This window comes from Drosophila sechellia, chromosome X (genome assembly GCF_004382195.2).
Source record: "Drosophila sechellia strain sech25 chromosome X, ASM438219v1, whole genome shotgun sequence".
Taxonomy (NCBI): Eukaryota; Metazoa; Arthropoda; class Insecta; order Diptera; family Drosophilidae; genus Drosophila; species Drosophila sechellia.
In genome coordinates, this window is record NC_045954.1 from 148,689 (window position 1) to 171,302 (window position 22,614).

At 37.7% G+C, this 22,614-nt stretch overlaps 1 protein-coding gene across 3 annotated transcripts; it reads left to right on the forward strand.

Moving 5' to 3' along the window:
• Positions 1 to 154: 154 nt before the first annotated feature.
• LOC6620585 lies at positions 155 to 21,977 on the forward strand. Of its 3 annotated transcripts, XM_002044755.2 has the most exons (8): positions 157 to 484; positions 10,378 to 10,418; positions 19,474 to 20,614; positions 20,674 to 20,849; positions 20,912 to 21,185; positions 21,249 to 21,543; positions 21,630 to 21,745; positions 21,806 to 21,977. In XM_002044755.2, the coding sequence occupies exons 3-8, from the start codon at positions 19,480 to 19,482 to the stop codon at positions 21,955 to 21,957; spliced, it is 2,148 nt and encodes a 715-aa protein (XP_002044791.1). In that variant the 5' UTR covers positions 157 to 484; positions 10,378 to 10,418; positions 19,474 to 19,479; the 3' UTR covers positions 21,958 to 21,977. The 3 variants fall into 3 exon arrangements, with proteins under 3 accessions (XP_032582236.1, XP_032582237.1, XP_002044791.1); XM_032726345.1 differs by having other exon boundaries at positions 155 to 484; positions 21,630 to 21,977; XM_032726346.1 differs by having other exon boundaries at positions 155 to 484; positions 10,381 to 10,418; positions 21,630 to 21,977.
• Positions 21,978 to 22,614: the final 637 nt, after the last annotated feature.

The following is a 22,614-nucleotide window of genomic DNA, read 5'->3' on the forward strand; positions in this document are numbered from 1 at the left end:
ATGCTGTGCTGCTGCTTTCTCCATCCGTTCTTTTCCGCTCTTCGTGTGTCGGATTCGTATTCGGGTTTTTTGTATGGGCTTGGGTGGTTCTTCTTCTTGGATGGATCGGACTGCTGAGAAAGGCATAAAAGTGAGGCTCAAGCGTCAACAGCAGCCATTGCGCGTGATGCAATTGAAGTGCTAACACCTCGCACCGCTCGAGTTTTTAGCTAGAAGGTCATCGCCAATCACCAGCGGAGCATCAGCAGCGTAGCAATATTCTGTACTTCTTTTTTTTTTGTTAATCGCGTGTGTGAAAAATTCCACTCCTTGCAGCTGCGATTTTATCAAGTGAACACCATCCCAAGTGAATAACCACAATAATAATACAAAACACAAACTGTGAAAGTGCAAAACACACTAAAAAACATTCGTTAGAGGATTAAGGCCACGAGCCAGATAATTTGTGCAATAAATACTGAGCATATACGTATATATTACAGAGGTAAGACCAGGAACGAAGGCAAAAAAGATAAAAGGGATATATTTTCAACAAAAGTGAATAAAAACATTTAAAAGTAATAGACAGATTGTACAAAAATTAAAATAAAATCAAACAGCGAACGGTATAGTCAAGTACCTTGACTTGCCAATTTAATCCGGCCATGTCTGTCACATATATGTAAACGGCCAAATAAAAAAAATTATGAACTTTTGTAACGTTCCTTTTTGTTACATCTATTCCATACACATATTTGTCAGGCCAATGAAAGGTAAAAAATTAAAAAGCAAAGAAGAAAACGCTAACGAAACTGATATCGGAGTTTCGTTGAAAGAGATTAAAGGAAAAATGAATACATACATATGTATAAGTAATTTTTTATTATGATAGTTTTAAATAAATATTTTTTAAAATAAAAAATATTTTGAATACATTGCTAGTTACGATAGGATGCCCATCTAATATATTTTGCTGGGGATTTCAGTGGGACCAACTAATTGAGATGAGAAATAGAACAATTTAAGATTGTTCGAATTACCAAATTATATACATGACAACACTATGCAAAATGAAACTTTAAAATGGTACTAAATTGTATAAAAGACTATGTAAATCTGAAATTTTAAGTGGCAAGTGGGGTGTAACCTCTTCGCTTCTAAGATGTTGACGGTTTTTAGATTTTCTGGTAAAGCCGTTAACGCAGTTAACCGTTATTACCCAGCGGTATGGTCACCCCATTCATTAAGCAGTGGCCCATGTTCTTGTGCGTGTGGACAGAAAAAATAAAGCAACGGCCAGAGAGCATGAGAAACGCATTAAAAGCGCAGCCAAGAGAAAAGCTGGAAAAACGTTTGGAAATTTTAAGAAACAGAAAAATATACCGGACACAACAAGAAAACCCAATCCTCATTTCTAGTGAGCTCCCAGTTACTTGGCGTTTGTATTAATAGGTTTCTTAGTAATAAAACAAACTCGGCTCGAATGAAAACTTTGTTGTTTCTATCGTTCCGGAAATAGCGTATTAATCTGGCATAAGAGTGACCTCTCTACTGTACTAATAAATATGTGAACTAGAATCGAAAAAAAAACAGAAAATACAGAACATATGAAATGGAGTGGAATGGAGTCATTAAGTGTGATTTCGGAAATGGAACCTAGAACCTGTAGGCAGAAAAAACTTCGGCACTTTGGTAAAGAAAAACGGCAATCAAAGAACCGAAATGCAGACCCCAAGGGGTAGACATTAGCATCCAACATCATTTAATGTCTTGCCGCGATGCAAATCAGCGACAGCGCCATTAAACCAGTCTTGCAATCCATCAATGGAGGCAGGAAAAAATTTCTCCTCATTAAAGACGGATTTCCACTTTAAACCCTCAACTTACTCGGCACATTTCTCCTTTCCAATGCGTGTTCAAAGTTGACCCAAAAAGAAAAGAAAAACAAGAAAAACGCCGAAGTCAAGTATCTCGACTGTAAGATACCCGTTAACCATTAAACTATTTTTTCCTACAGATATACTCCAGGTGATATTCTACATAACGACGTATGTAGATATGTATTCATTTACAAGCAAAAACGTTATTGGTCATGCAATGACATTAAAAGCACCTTATAACAAAAAAAAAAATTTGTGACGGTTTTTGCGTGTTTGTAGGTGGTATTTGCGGTATGTAAGCAAGGGTTGCGCGAGAATTACCTAAACTATCATAATTTTTTTTCAAAGGTTTAAAATGGCTTAATCAACTGGTCTAGTATTCTTTAAAGCTTGCATACCTATGAGTAACGGGTATACAAAAAAAATAATGCAAAACATAGATCTAACACTAAACGCTAACTAGCTAAGCCCAAAGTGAAAATAGTGAACAAGACTTATCGTGTTCTTGACTTCCCGCACTAGCATCTTAGATTTCATTAGTGCCCCACTTTGATGGCCTTCTTTTTGGCTTGCTCCGCTTGGCTTGGCACAGATTTGCTCTTCCCCATATTACCTATGTGGGTCGTCTTATATTCAATTGGAGGCACTTGTTCAGCCCATACGCATGACACTACACAAATGGAGTTAGAAATTTTCTATGCGAATGGGCAGAGTGTACCTTTTCATTAAACACTTGATGTTTTGAGGGGCTGTTAGAAAATGATGAAACGATACAAGCTGGAGTGGGTATTAATGACGAAAGATGGCGCAAGTGGATTCTGAAGAAATTGGCTTTTGTGTACTTAGACTGGCGAAATCCAGCAAAAACGGTTTCTAGGGTGCTATGTAAACTGTTTAAGGGTATTGACATTTTTAAAGTTGTTCTCTAAGGGTATATTCACACCACCAAATCCTGGTGCGCATCGAATTCATTTGCAGATATACTATTATTACAGATAAAAATTTTAGACTTACTTGCGTGGAGGCCTATGAAACGAAATTCTTAGGAACTGGGTCTGTGGTCATTCGTATTTTATATTTTCTTGCTATATAGAAAATACCACAAAAACTGTTCCAAATCTAATTGGGCCCATCGTTTGATCGATGGTAATATCACCAAATAAACGCGTGATCATGATGACGATGACGTCGATGACCTAGCACTTGTGCCGTCGATCCAAACGAATTTTTTTGTTTTTTTATGGAAATATAACGAAAACACTAATAACTGTGCTACATCAAAGGCAGCCAATACCTCGTTAAAGAATCTGTCTTATTTTAACGGTTATTTTTGCTTAAGGGCCCAAACCCATATTTCGCGTTTTGATTAAAACGAAATAATTTTTAGTTAGAACACATACAGCTGTTTCGTTGCGGCACGAAAAAAAGTTAACGATATGTGTGTTCGGATCTTTATTTTTTTGATTTGATACAATTACATGTATTACATGTATGTACATACACACAAAAAATATTGTCAAAATACCTATGAAGAGGTAGTGTACAAACATTAAATACAAAACACGTTCTGAAGATACCATACGTTTTGTAAAAAGAGACATATTCTAATATACGAGTTAATATCAATGTCCGTTTTCTTCTACGCAAAGTAATCTCCCAATTTTTAAAAGTCAAAGACCGAAAGGGTCTATTCTTGTTATTGCAGGTTAAACAAACTTTAAAAAAAGACAAAATTTAGCTTTCTTGTTATTTCTCATGAATAAACTTCACTTTACCATTCTCTTTTTTTCAAAATATTTACCTTTGGGTAAAGGGTATGTAAGCTTCGACTTGTCTAGCTTTCATTCTAGTGTTTTTTTCGGCGTAAATAAAACTTTAAAATTTAAATTATTGGTCAGATGCTGAAAGAAAGATTTTATTTCCATAATAAACAAAAATGTAACCGGTGAACGTGTGAAAGTGTTCTCATTTTGTTTTTCTGGTCTTTATTATAAATTTCAAGTTCTCACTTCGACGCATTCCAACTGTTTTTCGGTGTACTGAACGTACAGGGCAAAACAAGTTGGGTAAGACATGAGTTTTTCTTGGGTGCGTGAGTGCCGCCGATAAGGTTCATACACCTTGTTCTCTGTTCTTTATTTTCCGGTTCTGGTGGGCTGGGCTCCAGTTCACTATACTTGGTACTTGTTTTAATGAGTTCACAACGAATAAGAGTTAATTACAAGCGTCATGCGTATGCAAATGGCTATTGAAGAAGGGTAAAGCGATGGAAAGTGTGTTTCTGGAGTGCGCGAATGATTGTTCCCTTTGGAAGATGAGGTTTATCTCCATCTGTATTTTACGCTCCCCCGGAATCTAAAATACGATAAAAATACAGCCATGCAGGGCACTTGCTTTTCCATAGAAATAGCCGTTTAGTTTAATAGGAACATTTTTAGTTACTGCTTCGCTTTCTCAAGCTATTTTAATTCGCGTTTGTGTTTGGAGTATTTTGTTTTTTGTGTCTTAAAATGGCGACTAGCAATACGGTCAATTAATTATTTATTTTCCACCTTAATTGCGAGCATGTTACACCGCTGACTTTTCGCCGTTCGCTGTTGCTTTAATTACTCAGCATATTGCATGCAAATCTTTTCGTCGTTGGAAAATTATCAACCCGAATGATTTTAACCCACAGGTGGGTGTGGCAACATGCTATATAGTTCTGTGTTAGGGGGCCTGTACATTAACATTCTATGTATATAAGTCGAATTAGCAAATGTAGTGTATCTTTGTATCTGTGTATCTACCTCCTAGTAGTTACCGTTACGCAGCTGAAAGATGCCAAAGGAAACATGTTTTTATGGAACCAGAATCAGAGAAGAGAAAATGATCACTGAGAAGCGCTGAATGCTACAACTTGAATTTTTAACTATTTCAACTATTTTCTCTTGTAAACGGCCACAAGAAGAATCTAAAAGAAAATCGAATGAAAACGATTAAGATGATTTGACTGGAAATAGAATTTTTTGTGAACAACATTTTTTGGGGAATAAAATGAGAAAAAAAGAAGAGAGAATGCTTTTGTCGAGTTCCTCAACTATCCGATACCCGTTACTCAGCTGGACGTGTGATGCAGAAACTCCAATATTTTTTTGAATACCGGTAGAAATTGGGGGAAAAAATTAAAACAAATTTAAAGTTGGTCTAAAAGTGTGGGTGTGACTGTGAGTTGCTCTTATACTCATACTCAATCATATTGATCCCGATCAAGAATATATATACCTTATATAGTAAGAAAAGCTTCCTTCTGCCTGTTACATACTTTTCAACGAATCTAGAATACTCATTCAATCTACAAAAAAAACGGGTATAATAACAAAGAGATGAAAAAAAAAAACAAAACAAAAAGTTAAAAGGCAAGCAAAGTAACAGTAAAGGTTCAACAAAGCAGGCATTGTTCGGTACAAATTGTCACACAACGTCACATCTGGTTCCCCTTTCTCAGATCTAACCCATTTTTTAAAGACCTCTGTAACAAAAAATTTTCTTAAGACGTAAATCAGCAATATAAAGCAACATCAACATAACAGCGTCAAAAGAAATAACAAACAGCTGAGCACGAACGTAAAGACAGACGTAGAGAGCAGAGAAAACATTTTTTTGATGAAACGGTGCTTATGACTATGTTATGAGAGCGTTGTCTACGGCTTTTTTGATTTAAATGATTTTAAAAACAGTGCCATTTTTCAGTATGAATGGCACAAGATTCATACTGCGCGTTTGACAACAGTTTCAAATCTCTAACTCTTAAATCAATGTTAATATTTTACAACAAAGAATTGAGACAAAATTATTGAACCTTTTGCAATCTTTTTGAAGGAAGGGGTAACACAATGTTACTCATGATCAGAATGTTGAATATAGTCAAATTTAGCAATTAGACCATAATAGACGGACAGAACTGGAATTCTTATTTATGAATAGAAATAAATCCTGATGGATATAAAATTATTGCATTGCAGCTGTTACTATTTTCAACTATGTTAAAAGTGCACTCTACGATCTCAGACCCATATCAGGTTTCCAAAAAGGCGCCGTAGCTATTTTACAAATCAAATTCGGCTAAAGATCATCATCATCGTCTGAGATGGGATCGCCATTTATGGATCTCCCCACATGGGTTGGCCACTCCAGAAACAAAGACCGACATCGCCTAGCATTTGCATTTTTCATGCAGGCCATCCAGCCCACTGGTTTCTCAGACTGTAAGATTCAGTGTAATTGCTATTTATGTTTTATGCTAAAGTGGCGACCAATACTAAGGTACCACCGACTGAATATCCGGACCCCTATAGAAAGTGCACTTGGCAAATGCTCGACAAAAACAAGACAAGAAACATATTTATAATTTTATTGGTCCTAAGAATAAAAGATGGACTAAGTTAATGCTTAAAATTTATAGAATACGAATACTTAAACTGAAAGAATCTTTTTTTTTCTTAAGCTCAAACATGTGAAGGAAATTATTTAAAATTTAATTTTGAGATTTTTATTCCTTTAGTGCTAAGGGCGATTTTTCCATTTCAATGTGGACCAAAGCCAACGTTATGTCAATTCAAGTTATAAGCCTTTGCCATCCGTCCCCCCTAAACCCTCTACCAACTAGATTGTAATTGTGGCCGATCATCTTGAACTACTTAGTAGAATGAATTGCTATGTCCTGTCATTAAGGTCTATTTCTCTTTTATTCCCATTATGTACTCGCAAATAGTATATCAAGCCATCCCATGTTAGCTAGTATCTTTAATAGATCTTAGCAGTACTCAAAAGAAAACATAAAAGAAGTCGTTGAGTGATCAGAATCGTTTCGTAAATAAAATGTAAAGGCTTGGTTATCTAGAATGACGGTAAAATGCTTGGGGCTTATAAAACGTATGAATACATTGACTTCTGCAATTGAATTAGTTTACTATAGATTCATAGTCAGATCGCCCCAACGTTTTAAATCCTTGACGCCTTCTAAAAGATGTATTTCAAAGTTTTGCCATATCAAGTACCTAACGCCCACAAACACCCATAACGCTGAATACTGTTTGGCATTCTTTTCAGGTGACAAACATTCATTTATGGGTCTAAGATTATAAGAAACCAATTAAAAGTAAGCTAACAATCAATTAGACAAGTTTTTAAAGTCAAAGAAAATAAGTATTAAAGATGTGTGCATCTGTCTATAAAAGGTAGAAAGATTAAGAAAGCAGATTAGGTGCAACGCAAGTTTGCTTGAGAAGATTGCCATTGTGTGAAAAGTATGGAACAGGTAGAAGGAACCGTTTCCGCCATATAAAGTACATATATTCATGATCAGGATTATTCATGATTCTGATCAGGAATATATATACTTTATATGGGTGGAACCGGTTCCTTCTGCCTGCTACATACTTTTCAGCGAATCTAGTATACCCTTTTACTCAACGAGTAAAAATCAAAGGGAAAGCGCATGCACCATATACCCCGCATTAAAGCAAATTTGACTTCGGTTAGTCAAAAAACTGCGTGGTCTGTAGTCAGCAGTCTCAATGTGGAACATCAGCGACCACAGACAAACAAAGAAGTTTTTCTACTAACGCTTAAGAAAGAGAAAGAGACAACAAGAATACAAACCGGTCAAAATTAACCTACTTGAAAGTGGAGGCCGACTTGGATGACTTGACTTTGGCCGACTGTTGTCGTTCTGTGCCTTCAAATTTTAGTTTTTTGTTAATTGTTAAAAAAGAACGCATAGCATCGGATGCTGTGGTACACGCTATGTAAAATTAAATAATGAAGAAAGGTGAAGAAATGCGAGTTTACGTTAAAAATTCATAAAAGGCAAAACTAATAAGAAAAAACCCTATAGTTGAGATACTCAGCTAGTGGGTGAGCAAGGGAGTAATTTCAATATTATTTTGAAGAATAATATAATAAACTTGCGGCCTGTGCGCGTTAGAGTGCAATTTTCTGAAATAAACTTTCCCTTTCTGCATGTCTCATTCTAACTTTCTAGCTTTTATAGTTCCCAAGATGTCAGCGTTAATGCGGACACGGCCAGATCAACTCAACTCCGTTAATCCTGATCAATCGCTTCTTCTTCCTGAATCAAGTATACCTTTTTACTCCACGACTAACCTGAAAACCCATCGCCTACATGTCAATTTATATGGTCTTTTTTTCAAACACTCAATCGACCCATCCATCGACTATGACTATTTATATGTATTCGTTAGGAAAAGAGGTTTAAAAGAACGCACAGCGTTTTATAGAATTTTCGTAAACCTACAAAAATATACAAATTTTGAAATAAGAAAGGTACACAAGAAATGTAAATGGATTGTGTCTTTCGCTCAATTTTCTTTGGACCTTCTTTTGCGGTTAACCGCAAATTAGAAAAAACCAAGTCGAGGCGATGAAAATGCAACCGCAATATTAGACAGTGGAAAACGTTCAGCATAGAAATCTCGTACACAGGAGACGCCAGCGGTGGGTCCATTGGCTACTATCGTAGCCACGTATGATGTGGAATATAAACAACAGCAATATATCGGCCGCATCCGATGGCGACTGCCCGGGGAGCCATGTTAATTAATTATTCCTGACATCTCTGCCAATTTGAGCCCAGGCCCCCCTTGGTCTAATTTTATTCTCTTCTTTTACTCCTATAACCTCTCTTTTTCCACATTTAAGTGGTTCAATGACAAGCGTCACGAGATCGCAGCATAAAACCAAATTAAATCCATAGACAACATTAAATCCTCAGAGGGCACGAACTGGTTCGTCATGTTCACTAAGAAAATCTGGGGCCATAACAAATTCTTTTTATTTTATCAAAAAAGGCCGACTTATATTTTATTTTACATATGCAATGCCGCAATGTTTTTAAGCCTGTTACTTTCAGATTAAATTGTATACCAAATTTGATGAAAAGTATGTAATCAGTAGACGATCCTATATATTCTTGGTCAGGTCGCTATCGGATTCGATCCTGCCGTGTGCCTTTATCCAAAAACATTAGAGTACGAAGATGCGATTTTATGAACACGATTTTTTCGTGCAGCTTTTAGACCTGGCTCCAGGCTCTCTCTGTATTCAAAAGCCAGCGGCTCTTTTGTGCACATACAGCCATATCCGATGTGTATGTGTACACATATGTATATCCTTAAGTATTTTATCCTTGTATTTACTAACACAGGCATGTGCTTTCTATTTTTAGTTCTTTCTGCTCTCAACATTGTGCGAGCAGAGTAAACGCAACAAAAAACATAGCTGCTCAGTGCAAAACCAAATCATGGCGGCAACGGATCTTAGGGATTATAATGGTTTTTGGTATTTGAAATTTAAAGGCTGGTCGAGATAAAGCCAAATTGTGGTAACTTAACTAAATGAGAAAATTTATATGGTGTATTGATATGTCAAGAACTAATTAAAGTCTAGTTACAAAAAATGTTATCTGATTTTTTGTAAGTTGAAGTTTCGTTTGTCCCTTGTTTTTTGCCTCGATCGAGGTGTTTTTGTAAAATTATTTTTAATTTTCAAAGTAAAAAAAAACTTATTATTGATTTTTATTTTTGTAAACAAATAAATTTTTTTTTCGTCCCGACAATTTTAAAACGAAGCTTTATATATGAACCCTAAATAACACAGTCCATTGAAAAATTCGTGTTCCAGCTGTTGCTACCGTGATCTTACTTTTGTACTTGCCTAACAAGATTTGTTTGCCATCTTGTTGCTTCTTTTAGTAGCACCATTTGGCCAAGGTCTGTTGACCAACCAGTTGGCCGGCTTTTCGTGTCTCATCTGGTGGTAGCAGCAGCAGCAAGAACGGCTACACAAAGAGCAACTGGCAACTAGCCACTTCTTGGGACAAAAAAGCCGCTTGTGAAATCAAGTGATTACTGTCTGGCATCACGAGTAATGAAACGTGACTCAAATTGTAGTTAAACACCCAAACCGAAGGAGCCATAAGATCTGATGTCATTATATAGGCATACGTATACATACCCGACCCGCACACACGCAAACGCCGAAACAACAAAGAAAAGCTAAACTTTAAAAAAGCCAACACAACAAAGAACAAAGATATCGCGCAAGCTTTCCCTAATGGAAATTTCAATCAGGGACCTCTTATTTTGGTCTCCAGTTTTAGTTACAGCAAGCAAACCCATGTTGTAGTCAATGGGTTTTGAGAAGATCATAAGGTCCACTATTTATTAAGTTTAAGTTAAGTTTTTGCTATCTTCATAACACTTTTTTCATAGCACAAACATATGTTAATTATACATTTTATATTGTTATTGGTCATATGGTAACGCGTATTGCAGTTGTCTGATTTTATTAATGAACATGCATATATACATTCTTTTCTTTTTTTCATTGATAAAATTAAAATTCTTTAAATTAAGCATTGGAATTGTATAACATTTATTTATTTTGACTCACTTATCAAATTATTCTTTATTTTTTTCTATGTCTGCTTACTATTACTTTCTGTTTGTTCTTTCAGTAGAAGACGTTAAACAAAAGACTAATCGAAAAAGAAATCAGGTAAGGAAGCAAACATTTTATTGACTTTTAGTTATTGTTTTGCTTGAAGACGCTTTGTCTTAATAGAAGTCAATTTTTTTGTGAGTGTTTTATTACAACCAGTTTTTCGGCGAAATGAGATCAATAGAAAAGTCCGAAAGAAAAACGATGACGGAATTGTGAGTGGCGGAGGCAAGGCCAAGCAGCAACACACCTTTTGCTGGGGGCAACGAATCCTCACTTTTCCGCACCAAAGATCTCGCTTTCACCAAATTTATTGTATTTAACTTATTGAATTCTTAGCATGTCGCTCACGCTTTCACGAACCAAGGCAAAACATGCTTATCGATATGTGTATAGCTAACTGAAAAGGTCTACTCTGATTTCTTTTTTGTATTTATACATACATGATATTCTTTGACTTATAGGGTATACTGTTCTCGTTGAAAAATATGTGATTAGTGGATGAAAACGATTTCAACTTCATAAAGTATACGAAACCTGTCAATTTTACTATGATTACCCAAATAATGGATTTTTAACAACCAAGTATTTTGACTATTTGTTTCTATTTTAATTAATTACATTTCTATAATTTTCTATGATTAGCCAAATAATGGATTTTAACAACTAAGGCTTTCGACTGTTTGTATTTATATTAAAATATATATATTTACACATATTTGGTTTAATGCAGTAACATCTGACCTTCATGTACATATACTATCTGCAATAAAAAGATTTTTGGGAAAGTCTTATGCAGACAGTTTTAAAAATTTAAGTCTGAGAGACTAGTTTTCGTAGAAACGGACGGACTGCAAACGGACATGGCTATATCGGCTGCTGGTAATACAGAGACGGCGTATACATATATATTTTTTATATTGTGTCAAATTTGTTATACACTGCAAGCAATTTTGCCGACATAAGCAAATTAATGTTTTCTACATTTTCTGCTAAGCATAAACATTTTAGTTCAAAATTCGTCCGATGTTATAAAACAAACCCACTCACTCTATATTAATGAAAATCTACATAGCCTTACATATTTGATATATTAATATTTCTTTCTTACCTGTACCATATTCGCCTTTCGTAAAGTAAAAAGCTAGTATATCTATAAAGAATATATATTCTTGATCAAGATCGCTAGCCGGGTATATATTGCTATTTCCGTCCTTCTGTTCCGGTATCTAATAGACGACAAGCCCGATTTAAGCGTTCTCTCTTATTTACAAATGAAGAGAGAAGAAATTTGTTGTACTGTTAGGCCCAAAGTTACAGCTCTTGAAGATCGCGGTCGTATGTCGGCTTCCTGCGATTTCACCACATCCAACCATCCCCTCCCGTTCTGCACCTCCTCTGGCCATGTCCAACGCCAAATCGAATTTCAAATCCAAATAGCCTGAGTGGCATGTGAATGAGGTTGTTCCTCGGTTGGAAATTTTGTACTCAGCGGTCTCTCTAGGCCAGATTGTCTTAGGTCGTGCAAACAGCGGTGAGCATAATAAATGAAACGGAAAAAAATTTCCAGCTACAAATGTGGTGGAAAAATGTTGACAAAGCACGTAGTTGGGAGGTGAACTGTGGTAGGACAGTTGGAATTATTTTGGATTAGGTCGCCGGAAAACAAGAAAATTTAATGATTATTCTAGACATAAAATATAATATATATAGAACATAGTTGAAGTGAAAATGTTTCATATAACAAAAAGGGTTTAGGTACTGATTGCCGTGATCCGATCGTTTTTTGTCCGAATACTAACTATGTACGCCTAAAAATAAACCTTTTGTGAAATGGAAATATTCCAAGCTTCCCAGTCTCAAAAAGAAACAACATTCAGGTGAACAAATGTCAAAGATCGGCAGACAGAAGTAAGCCCAATTGAATATCCGTCTAACCCAACTCAAATGCCGAAACGGCACAATGTTCTTCCAAAACTGAATCCGCCCCTAGTGAAATGTTGGTATTCACGATAGATTTGTGTGTATGTGTCCAAGTAACCGCGTTCCCGTCCCATGCACCAATTTTTACGCGCTTCCCAGCACTCAAGTTCTTATACAGCTATTGGGTGTGATTTATTAAAATAGAAGGCAGAAGGAAGCTTCGAAGGTTGGCAAACCACTTTTCAGATACCCAAGTTTTCTAAAACCTAGGTAAAATGTGATAAAGTTTAACATGCATTATTTGATCGAAACTTGTCGGTGGTTTTTAAAACAACGAATTGACATAGATTAACTTGTCATTGGTGAGCTTCAAATGTATTTTTTAGCAAAGTGGTTTGTGCTGTTTGCGGAAAGAAATATATGTACTTTGTATCAGTAAAATTATGGTTACCTCAGGCCGCAACCTTACTCCATTGCTCATACAAATGGTAAGTAATCAGGTCAACTAACGGCTCGCATTCGCATGCGGTTATAGTCTACTTAAAAAAATAGCTCTGCCCGTCCGACCTACTTAGCATGCTGAATTCTTTTGGGCGTCATGTTTTTGTTTGACTTGTTTATCTATCTTCTTCTTCCTCGAATGAATCTTATTTTCACCTGCAACGCAAAAATTTGCATTTACCTCGCGATAGCGTTTCAGTTCGACGCTGGTATCTTTCCAATAATAGTCCATAATTAATGGTAATTTGGCCTAATCGCTATTAACAGTTAGCAGCGGGACAAAAGTATCGTTTGACGTAGTTTTTCTCCGTTAGCCAGCAATGAAGCTTAGCTTCAATGAACAGTATTATTATTATTAATTTGACACTGATTGAAATTAAACAATCTAGCCAATTCTAGACCATTTAAACTAATAATATTTTTAAGTCAGTACCGACATTGGCATTCAATTAATTTTATATCCTCTTTGTCTTGCTGTGCAAGTTGCCCGAGTTCCCCGACTATCAGGCACCCGTTACTCAGTTAGTGGAAGTGCGAACCAGAATATCGGTTGAAAAAAAATATCAAAGGTCTGAGCGAGGCAGTTTCGGGCGGTTTGTGGGCGTGCAAAAAAGTTTTTTGGAAAATCTATAGAAATAAACTAGAGTAATAAAAAATTGAAAATATATTAAAACATTTATCAGATGTCATACCCACACGTTTGGAAACAAATTTGCGCTTGTCTATGTCTCTGAAATCTGAATATTTATTCTCAACTTTCTAGATTTTATGATTCCGAGTTCAGACATACATGGCCATATCGACTCGGCTATTGATCCTGATCAAGAATATATGTATACATATACTTTATATGGTCGGAAACGCTTCTTTCTATCTGTTACATATGATCTTTTCAACGAATCGAGTATACCCTTTTATTCTACGAGTAACGGGTATTAAAATAGGGCGACGTGACCAGCTGTGTGCCTTGTTTTCCTTTAAAGCTAAAACTATTTTCAATCCTGACCGATTGTGATTCCGGGCTTGTCTGCCGCCAGGCTTACATCCTAATATGTTATCCATATGCAGATGTGTTTGCACATGTTGACATAAGATAATGAGCACGAGCCAAAAATAATTGGCTAATGCAGCATACTAGAAAACTAACCGGGGAACGTAGAACAACGATGTTCACCCAATTAGATTCCCAACCCATCTGTTGGGTAACTTCGTTTATAAGGTCTATTTTATTTGGATTTCTCTCTGTATTCATCGGGCATTCCAGTGCTAATTTTCCTAACCATGCCTACATCTTAGGTCCCACAATTGCAATTACTTGTAAAATTTTAAAACTCGCGCTTGGATTTTGCTGTTTTCTGCTCCTTTCTCCTGTGTCATCATAATATTTTCTCTAGCGTGGTTGTTCCTCATAATTGCCATAAATCATGCAACGTTCTTAAACCAGCCACTAGAAACCTGATTTTAAAGCTGCAGATGAGGTTGAAGTTTTCAGCTTTCGGTCTTCCAAGAGAGAGTTACTTGGGCTTCTTCGGATCAGACACATTCCAAGGCCTCAAATGCGCCTCTAATGACTCCTGCTCTTTGTTGCCAACCTCAATTCTCTACTCCTCCTCATTCTCATCTTTGTTTTCTGACTCTCAGCCTCTCTCTACAAACCTATCTTCCCATATCCGTCTTTCAAGCCAACTTGAATTCATTCCCATTCTCTTTGGCTAATAGCTTTTGTTGCTTAACTTCCGCGAAAGACCCGAGACCAAAATGCCCTCTATCCCATCCTGATTCCAAGAATAAAAAGTCTCTTGCCCACTTGCTACACTGTTCGAAAAATGTATCAAAGATACTAGAAAAGCTGGGGGAGAACTCATGTTTTAGATTCGTAAAAATTTTCAGAAGTGATTATACTTGAAAAGGCTTTTAATTTTAGATTTTATTCTTACAATTTTCTAAGTCTCTTTTTACCTATTTAGGTATTCATCCGTTTTATGTTCCCATTTTGTTTTTCAGTAGTTTCTGGCGAAAAAGCTATTGATGTCAAAATGAGTGAGGCCAAAGACGGAGTATATGTGCTCCTATTCTCTTGGAGTGGGATAACTAAAATAGAACAAAAAAAATCTATATGTACATATATACCTTGGCGAAGTAATGTTTGGGATCTTTGGATTTCTTTTTGTATTCTGCTGAATGTTGCACGTTACATCGGCTGACTACAAGGTTTTGAACCGGGTGCCATCCATGGCTTCCCCGAGACTTCTAAATTGCATATCTTGTTGCCTTCATCGGCGATTGAGCAGCACTTTTAAATAACTCTTCACATGTTGTTATGTGTGCGCTGCATCAACCTTGAGGCAGGTTCTCCAGAATGGGATATCGTTTCTGCTGACTTGTTATGCAATAAATATCCGGTTCTAACCAAAAGAAATGACAACAAGGGGCAACCACCAAACGAAGAGAAAAGCAGCTGCAACTATTTTGCCCATACCTTAAGAATATTGTGAAAATTCGCAATCGCCTTTGTCTTATTGCTACTATTACGATCTTTGTTTGCCCTTTTTTCAGCAATGAGGCAGTGATTTTAAACTTTACAACTCCAGTTTAACAACAATGTCAAAATAGTTTTTTTTTCTATATTTAAACGATTAAAAGTAATTAATTAAAATTAAAAACTGGATTAACTGCACTAACTAAGAGTAGGAATGAGAATGCCCTGGGAAATGGGGAAACTCTTGGGTAAATTCAGCTGGCCACGGAAAAGATGGCCACCACTTCCATTGTTCGATAGTAATTATTGCCCCTTCGCACATCTATTAAAAAAGCATTATCATATATACATAAATATACACATAGAGATAGAAAAAATACATAAAAAAAGGTAAGTTGCGGCACGCATAGTTCATGCCAGGTGCTTCAACTTTACTTGGTTGCACATTTGCAGACGGCATCTATAAGACAACGGGTGATTGAAAGTTACATAATTGCAAAATAAAGGGAGAGAGGTGCCACCATAACGTAAATAAATCGAGAAAGAATTTTTAAAATATTTACTTGTCGACCCGGTCATTTTCTAATGAAGCCTGTCGAATGAGTAAACTTCTTATAGTTATAGTCATATATCAAGTGCAAAATCGTTTTTCGCATATGTAAGTTGATATCCAATCTTTAATCAAGCGATTGTCATATGTTTTTACCTCATCAGGAGGTGTTTTTGTTTGATCTAATATAGTATAAACGATATGTAGATACTTTTGCAGAAGAAAATTGGAACAGGGAAGAAAAGGGAAAAACGTACCCGTGGAGTCAATTGGTATAAAAAGTATACAATACGTAGAAGGAAGCATTTCTCGCCATATACAGTGTATATATACAGTCTGCCCATGTCCGTTAGTCTGTTCGTCGGTTTATCCGTATGAAGGTCTCAGGAACTTTTCAAGCTAGAAAGTTAAGTTTAAATATGAAAATTCTAGAGGTGAGGTCTTTGCAAGTCTGTTTAAAAAATTGGCACTCTTATCGCACGCCTTAAACTGCCGTCCCTGTGACTGATATTTTAGATGCTCTTGGAATTGGCAGTCTCTCATTGCATATTTGGCTAAGCTACTTTCACTGACCGTTGTCCCTTTGATGTGTTTTTTTGCATACACTCTAAAATTATTCCATTATTATTATTTGTAACTGCCCATGCATATGTACGTTGTTCTCCGATTTCCCCTTGTGTTGCAATTAGGGGTCTTAACCAAGAATAAGAATGGATAGATTAAGATGGTAAAAGTCGGCGCGTCTAATAATAACCCTTCAAAGATCACTGTACGAGAGACCTCTCTTCCCCTTCATATACGATTCGATTCAATTCCATCTCATTCCCGTTCCTCTCATTCTTCTCTTCTTTTCGCGATCTCTGTCGTAACTGCAAATTTTCTTGATTACTGGGTAGTCAAGTACGCGCCACTGGCCCCAAGAATAAACCGAAGAACAGCAGAGAAGACGAGATGGCCCAACCACCAGCTGATGAGAAACAGTCCTACAGTCCATCGATCTCCAGTACTCTACCATATAATTATAATTCGTAGTAAACACGGAACAGTTTTCATTGTAGAGTTGTGACCTTTCTAAACTTTATAAACTCTATACCATACCTACAGTAAGCAAAACGAAGAAATATTTAGACACTCAAAATTATTTGTCATCTTTTACTGTAGGACTTAATCTATATTGTGGATTCAGATGTGGTATCTACACGACAAAATTTCTTAATGCAGATGGGATTATTTTTTCGGGGAACTTGACTATAGCATTCCCTCTTGTTTTTATTTTTACAATCACCCATATTGACCCAATCATGCCCGCCGTGCATGCATCTGTTGGTGAGCGGTCCAATTTGTTTGCTTACCCTTGCCTCACTCACTTTAATGCCACAAAAAAGGCCATCGACATGGCTTAGGCCATCGCATTGTTGCGGATTGGAAGAGCGATTTACATATGTACATTTGCCCCATACATCCAAAGTTGTTCTAGTTTTAAAATTGATTAGTTAAGTAACGGGTATTTAATAGTCATAGCACTCGACTATATAGTTTTCTTTTTCATTTTTTAAGCAAGCAACAAGAAAGCAACCGCTTATGTTGCTGCTGCTGCAGAAAACTACTCGTGTTGCAGCTGGTGCAACGACAAATAGCTCCCATTGGGTAGCTGCTAGCAGTGCTGCTGGCTGCAGCGGCTGTTATTGCTCTTGTTTCAGATGCTCTGGTCGCTCTCGCAGTTGTGCTTTCGAGGGGATCTAATGTTGCAGCTTCAACGGGCATTCCTCGCTGTTTTTGCCACCTATTTCGTACAACTTGGAGAAACTTTCTTGTCTGCTGTTGTTGTCGATGTTGCTGCAATCGGACCGGCCGACATCGGGCAACATCTGACACTGGCAAAAAAGAATTCGTTGCTCTGACATCGTGTTCCATTCCAAATTCTCTATGCACAGGAAGAAATAGTTGTTATGTGTTATAATAGAGTATTAAAAATGTAACACAAAAAATTTAATCTTATATTGAAAAACATGACTTGATCCCAATTTAAATTCCTGAAAAAAACTATTTTAACAGTTTCCAACTGTTTTTTTTTTGGGTATCGGCTTGCTCTTGGCCACTATCCGCTCGTATACTATACTCAGTGCCGAGGACTACTTGCAATCAAGGTCCTGGTCTTGAGTGTTCCGTATAGCTTAAGGATTTTGTTAGTAGAATTCCTATTGTTAATATACCTGCCCAGATGCTAATGCCTCCGCACAAGTCTATTTCATAGGAAAACGGTGGTCATTGGCATTAGACAGACTGACCAGACTGGAAAGTAATTCATGACTTGGTGTGTGTGAATCAATTTGATTTTGTCCCTAAGGTTGGCAATTGAATATTTGCTTAATAGGTAAGCAAATTTGTAGACCATTAAATGAATAATGCTGCGTGAGAACCAAATTATTAATTATAAATATTATAATTTATGCTTACGTGTACAGAATTAACATATGATAACTATCTTCGCTCCCACACTGAAGACCACCGACTTATTTGCAAATGACAATGTTCCATATTGCACCAAAAGTTCCTTGTACACCTGAATGTCCATCCCCTGAACCGCAATAGGCATCATCCGAACTTAATTGGTTGGGATTTCTGATGATGAAGATTAACTATTTGCCCGCAAAAAGCAATTTGCTGCTGCCTGCACCAACGGAAACCACAAAAATGCTAAAAAGTTGTTTTGCCAGAGACTTGGATTGGAGTTGCTGCTGGTAGTCCAAATAATAGAATTTGCGAAATAGAGTCGGCTGTTTGGAGCTCTAACCGCACCTTGGCAATAAGATGAATCTCTTTTCCCCGCGTTCAGCTCATTTAAGTCTCTAGAAGGTTAGAGTTTTATGTAGTCGGGGATGTGGGATGATGTCTGGTGCAATTACTTGAGTCAAAGTACTGTTTTAGCTGTGCATAAAAAAGGGGAAAAGAGTTATTGAGGCTTACATTTTGTTGGTTCGGTGGTTCAGTGGTTTGGCGCTTAGTTAAGCGTGTAATGGGTCAGTCTGATGGCGGAAGTAGTAGTCACTGCACTACGTTAAACAAAAGGTACTAACTACTGTGCCCCTCCATTAAGTATAATCCCCATTCTTGATCTATGGATTCACCATATAAGTGAAGGCTATCAGCACTCTGAGAGATGTGAAACAAAAGAGTCGGGATTGTGTCCAGAAAGGTGAGAAAATGCAGCAGTACCAATTACTTAACATTGGGGAATAAAAAATGTATGGGAACAAGAGAACTCAGTTCTACAACATATTTTGTAAAAAATCTTCCTTTTCGATGTAAAATATTCCCCATTTTCATACCCGTTATTCGTAGAGTAAAATGAAATACTAGATTCGTTGAAAAGAATGTAACAGGCAGAAGGAAGCGTTTTCAACCATATAACGTATATATACTCTTGATCAGGATCGATAGGCGGTCGAACTGACCGTGTCCGTCTGTATGAACGTCGGGATCTGTGGAACTAAAAAAGCTTTAATGTTGAGAATAAAATGATAATTAAAATTATTTGTTTATTTAATATTCATATCATTTATATGAGTTACGGGTATCTGATAGTCGTGAAACTAGACTATAGCATTCTCTCTTGTTTTTTATAGATCCGTTTAAGCCCAACATTTTTCATTTTACAGATCGCAATGCAGTCAACCCAAAGTAAAGGTGATCGATCTTCGATGCACAGGGGCCCCCTACTTCTCTGCGCCGTGGTGGTCGTCCTGGTGACTTTGCCTGAACAGATCAATGCCCGTATGGCATTTGAAAAGCTAACGGACTTTGATTTTCCGGGCAACACGTATTACAGCGTGAAAAACCTTTCACTCTATGAGTGTCAAGGATGGTGTCGCGAGGAGGCAGATTGCCAAGCGGCGGCCTTTAGTTTTGTAGTTAACCCTTTGTCGCCTTCGCAAGAGACCCACTGTCAATTGCAGAACGATTCCTCCGCAGCCAATCCTTCGGCAGCTCCGCAAAGAAGCGCAAACATGTACTACATGGTAAAATTGCAGCTGCGCAGCGAGAATGTGTGCCACCGACCGTGGAGTTTCGAGAGGGTTCCAAACAAGGTGATCCGCGGCCTGGACAATGCACTAATATACACCAGTACAAAAGAGGCCTGTTTATCAGCTTGCCTCAACGAAAGGCGATTTGTATGCCGATCTGTGGAGTATGATTATAACAACATGAAGTGTGTGCTCAGTGATTCGGATAGACGCAGCTCTGGACAGTTTGTTCAACTAGTGGATGCTCAGGGTACGGATTACTTTGAGAATCTGTGCTTAAAGCCGGTTCAGGCCTGTAAAAATAATCGTTCGTTTGGCAATTCCCAAAAAATGGGGGTCTCCGAAGAGAAGGTGGCTCAATACGTTGGTCTGCACTACTATACTGACAAGGAACTCCAAGTGACCTCAGAATCCGCCTGCCGTTTGGCATGTGAAATTGAATCTGAGTTCCTGTGCCGCTCCTTCCTGTACCTGGGTCAACCCCAAGGATCCCAGTACAACTGTAGGCTATATCATTTGGATCATAAGACCCTGCCTGATGGTCCATCCACGTATTTGAACCATGAGCGCCCACTGATCGATCATGGTGAGCCCATTGGTCAGTACTTTGAAAATCAGTGCGAGAAGGCCGCCGGTTTGGGAGCTGGATCACCACCGGGAACTCTTGATAAAATCGATACTCTACCCGTTAGCCTAGACACCATTGAAGATCCCAACCTGACCAACTTAACCCGCAATGACGTTAATTGTGACAAGACCGGAACTTGCTATGATGGTTAGCTTTTTTAAATATATTAAGACATGCTTAGCTGATAGTATCTTTTCCTCCCTAAGTTTCTGTGCACTGCAAGGACACTAGAATTGCCGTGCAGGTCCGCACCAACAAGCCGTTCAATGGACGCATTTATGCTTTGGGACGCTCGGAGACCTGCAACATCGATGTTATTAACTCAGATGCTTTTCGGTTGGATTTGACCATGGCTGGACAGGATTGTAACACGCAAAGTGTGGTAAATGAGTTATTAATCATATGAACGATTTAATATGTTAACGACATATTCGCGTTATCCAGACCGGTGTCTACTCCAACACAGTGGTTTTGCAGCATCACAGCGTGGTAATGACCAAGGCCGACAAGATCTATAAGGTTAAGTGCACTTACGATATGAGCTCAAAGAATATCACCTTCGGTATGATGCCGATCCGTGACCCGGAGATGATCCATATAAATTCGTCTCCGGAGGCTCCACCACCAAGGATCCGCATCCTGGACACCCGACAACGTGAGGTGGAGACTGTGCGTATTGGAGATCGACTTAATTTCCGCATCGAGATTCCTGAAGACAGTAAGTTTTGATTAATGTGGCTTTTCCTCACCTGCTTTATTTATTAATACCTATAACGCATAGCTCCCTATGGCATTTTTGCTCGATCTTGTGTGGCTATGGCTAAGGACGCCCGCACCAGCTTTAAGATCATCGACGACGACGGCTGCCCCACTGATCCCACCATCTTCCCCGGCTTCACCGCTGACGGTAATGCTCTGCAATCTACATACGAGGCATTCCGATTCACGGAGAGCTACGGCGTGATTTTCCAATGCAATGTCAAGTACTGCTTGGGTCCATGTGAGCCGGCTGTGTGCGAATGGAACATGGAGTCATTCGAATCTTTGGGCAGACGGCGTCGTCGCTCTATCGAGAGGTATGTGGGAACTTAGGAATTATTCGCTAAATTTTTTATGAACTAAAATGTATGCAACTTCACATTAAAAATGTTTTTTTTTACAGCAACGATACCAAGAGCGAGGATGATATGAACATCTCGCAGGAGATCCTCGTTTTAGACTTCGGCGATGAAAAGCGCGAGTTCTTTAAGGCAGATCCCAGCACAGACTTCGCCAAAGGTGAGTGTGAAAAAACGAAATCGTTTTGTCAGCGCCTTACGTACCTTATATTACATCTAGACAAAACTGTTACCATTATCGAGCCGTGCCCCACGAAGACATCAGTCCTAGCTCTCGCGGTCACCTGCGCGCTGATGATCCTGCTTTACATTTCAACTTTATTCTGCTACTACATGAAGAAGTGGATGCAGCCCCACAAGATCGTAGCATAAGTTGAAGGATCAAGAAAAAGTAGGGAAAAAAAGAAAGAAAACAAAAAGAAAGTACACAACACGATTGTCACTCACATACGCTCTCTCCGTTTTCTCTCATACACACACACACATATATTTCAATGTCTTTGGCTCACTCACAAATTACAGACAACCGTATAATTTTTTGTTTTTTTTTTTTGATATTCATATAAATTATTAATTTAAAATACAATTTATTTTTTAATATTTATTTAGACTTAAAGCATAAAATATAAAATTCTTAGAGAGCAAAGAAAAGAAAAAAGGTCGTAGTAGAGACACAATCGCAGAGGAGCACACTTTCGTTGCAAATTAGTAAACGGAAAAATGAAAACAAGAAGGAAATAAGCTGCGAGCCCGTACTTTCTATAAAGTTGCAAAAGGGTAAAACAAAACCGGTCCTTGGCAATGAGTGAGAGAGATAGAAAGATGGATCATGATCCCTTTTGTAACTTCTATAGAGACTGCAGCCGCACACACTCGCACTTAAAGAACTCACTTATACACTCATCCAAATCCACAATTATTTACGTACTCACATGAGCCCACATTTATTTAATTTTAAACTGAACACAGTGAACATCAAACAAAAGCAAAAAAGCGCAACTGATGAAAACCAGAGACAAGAAAAATTTC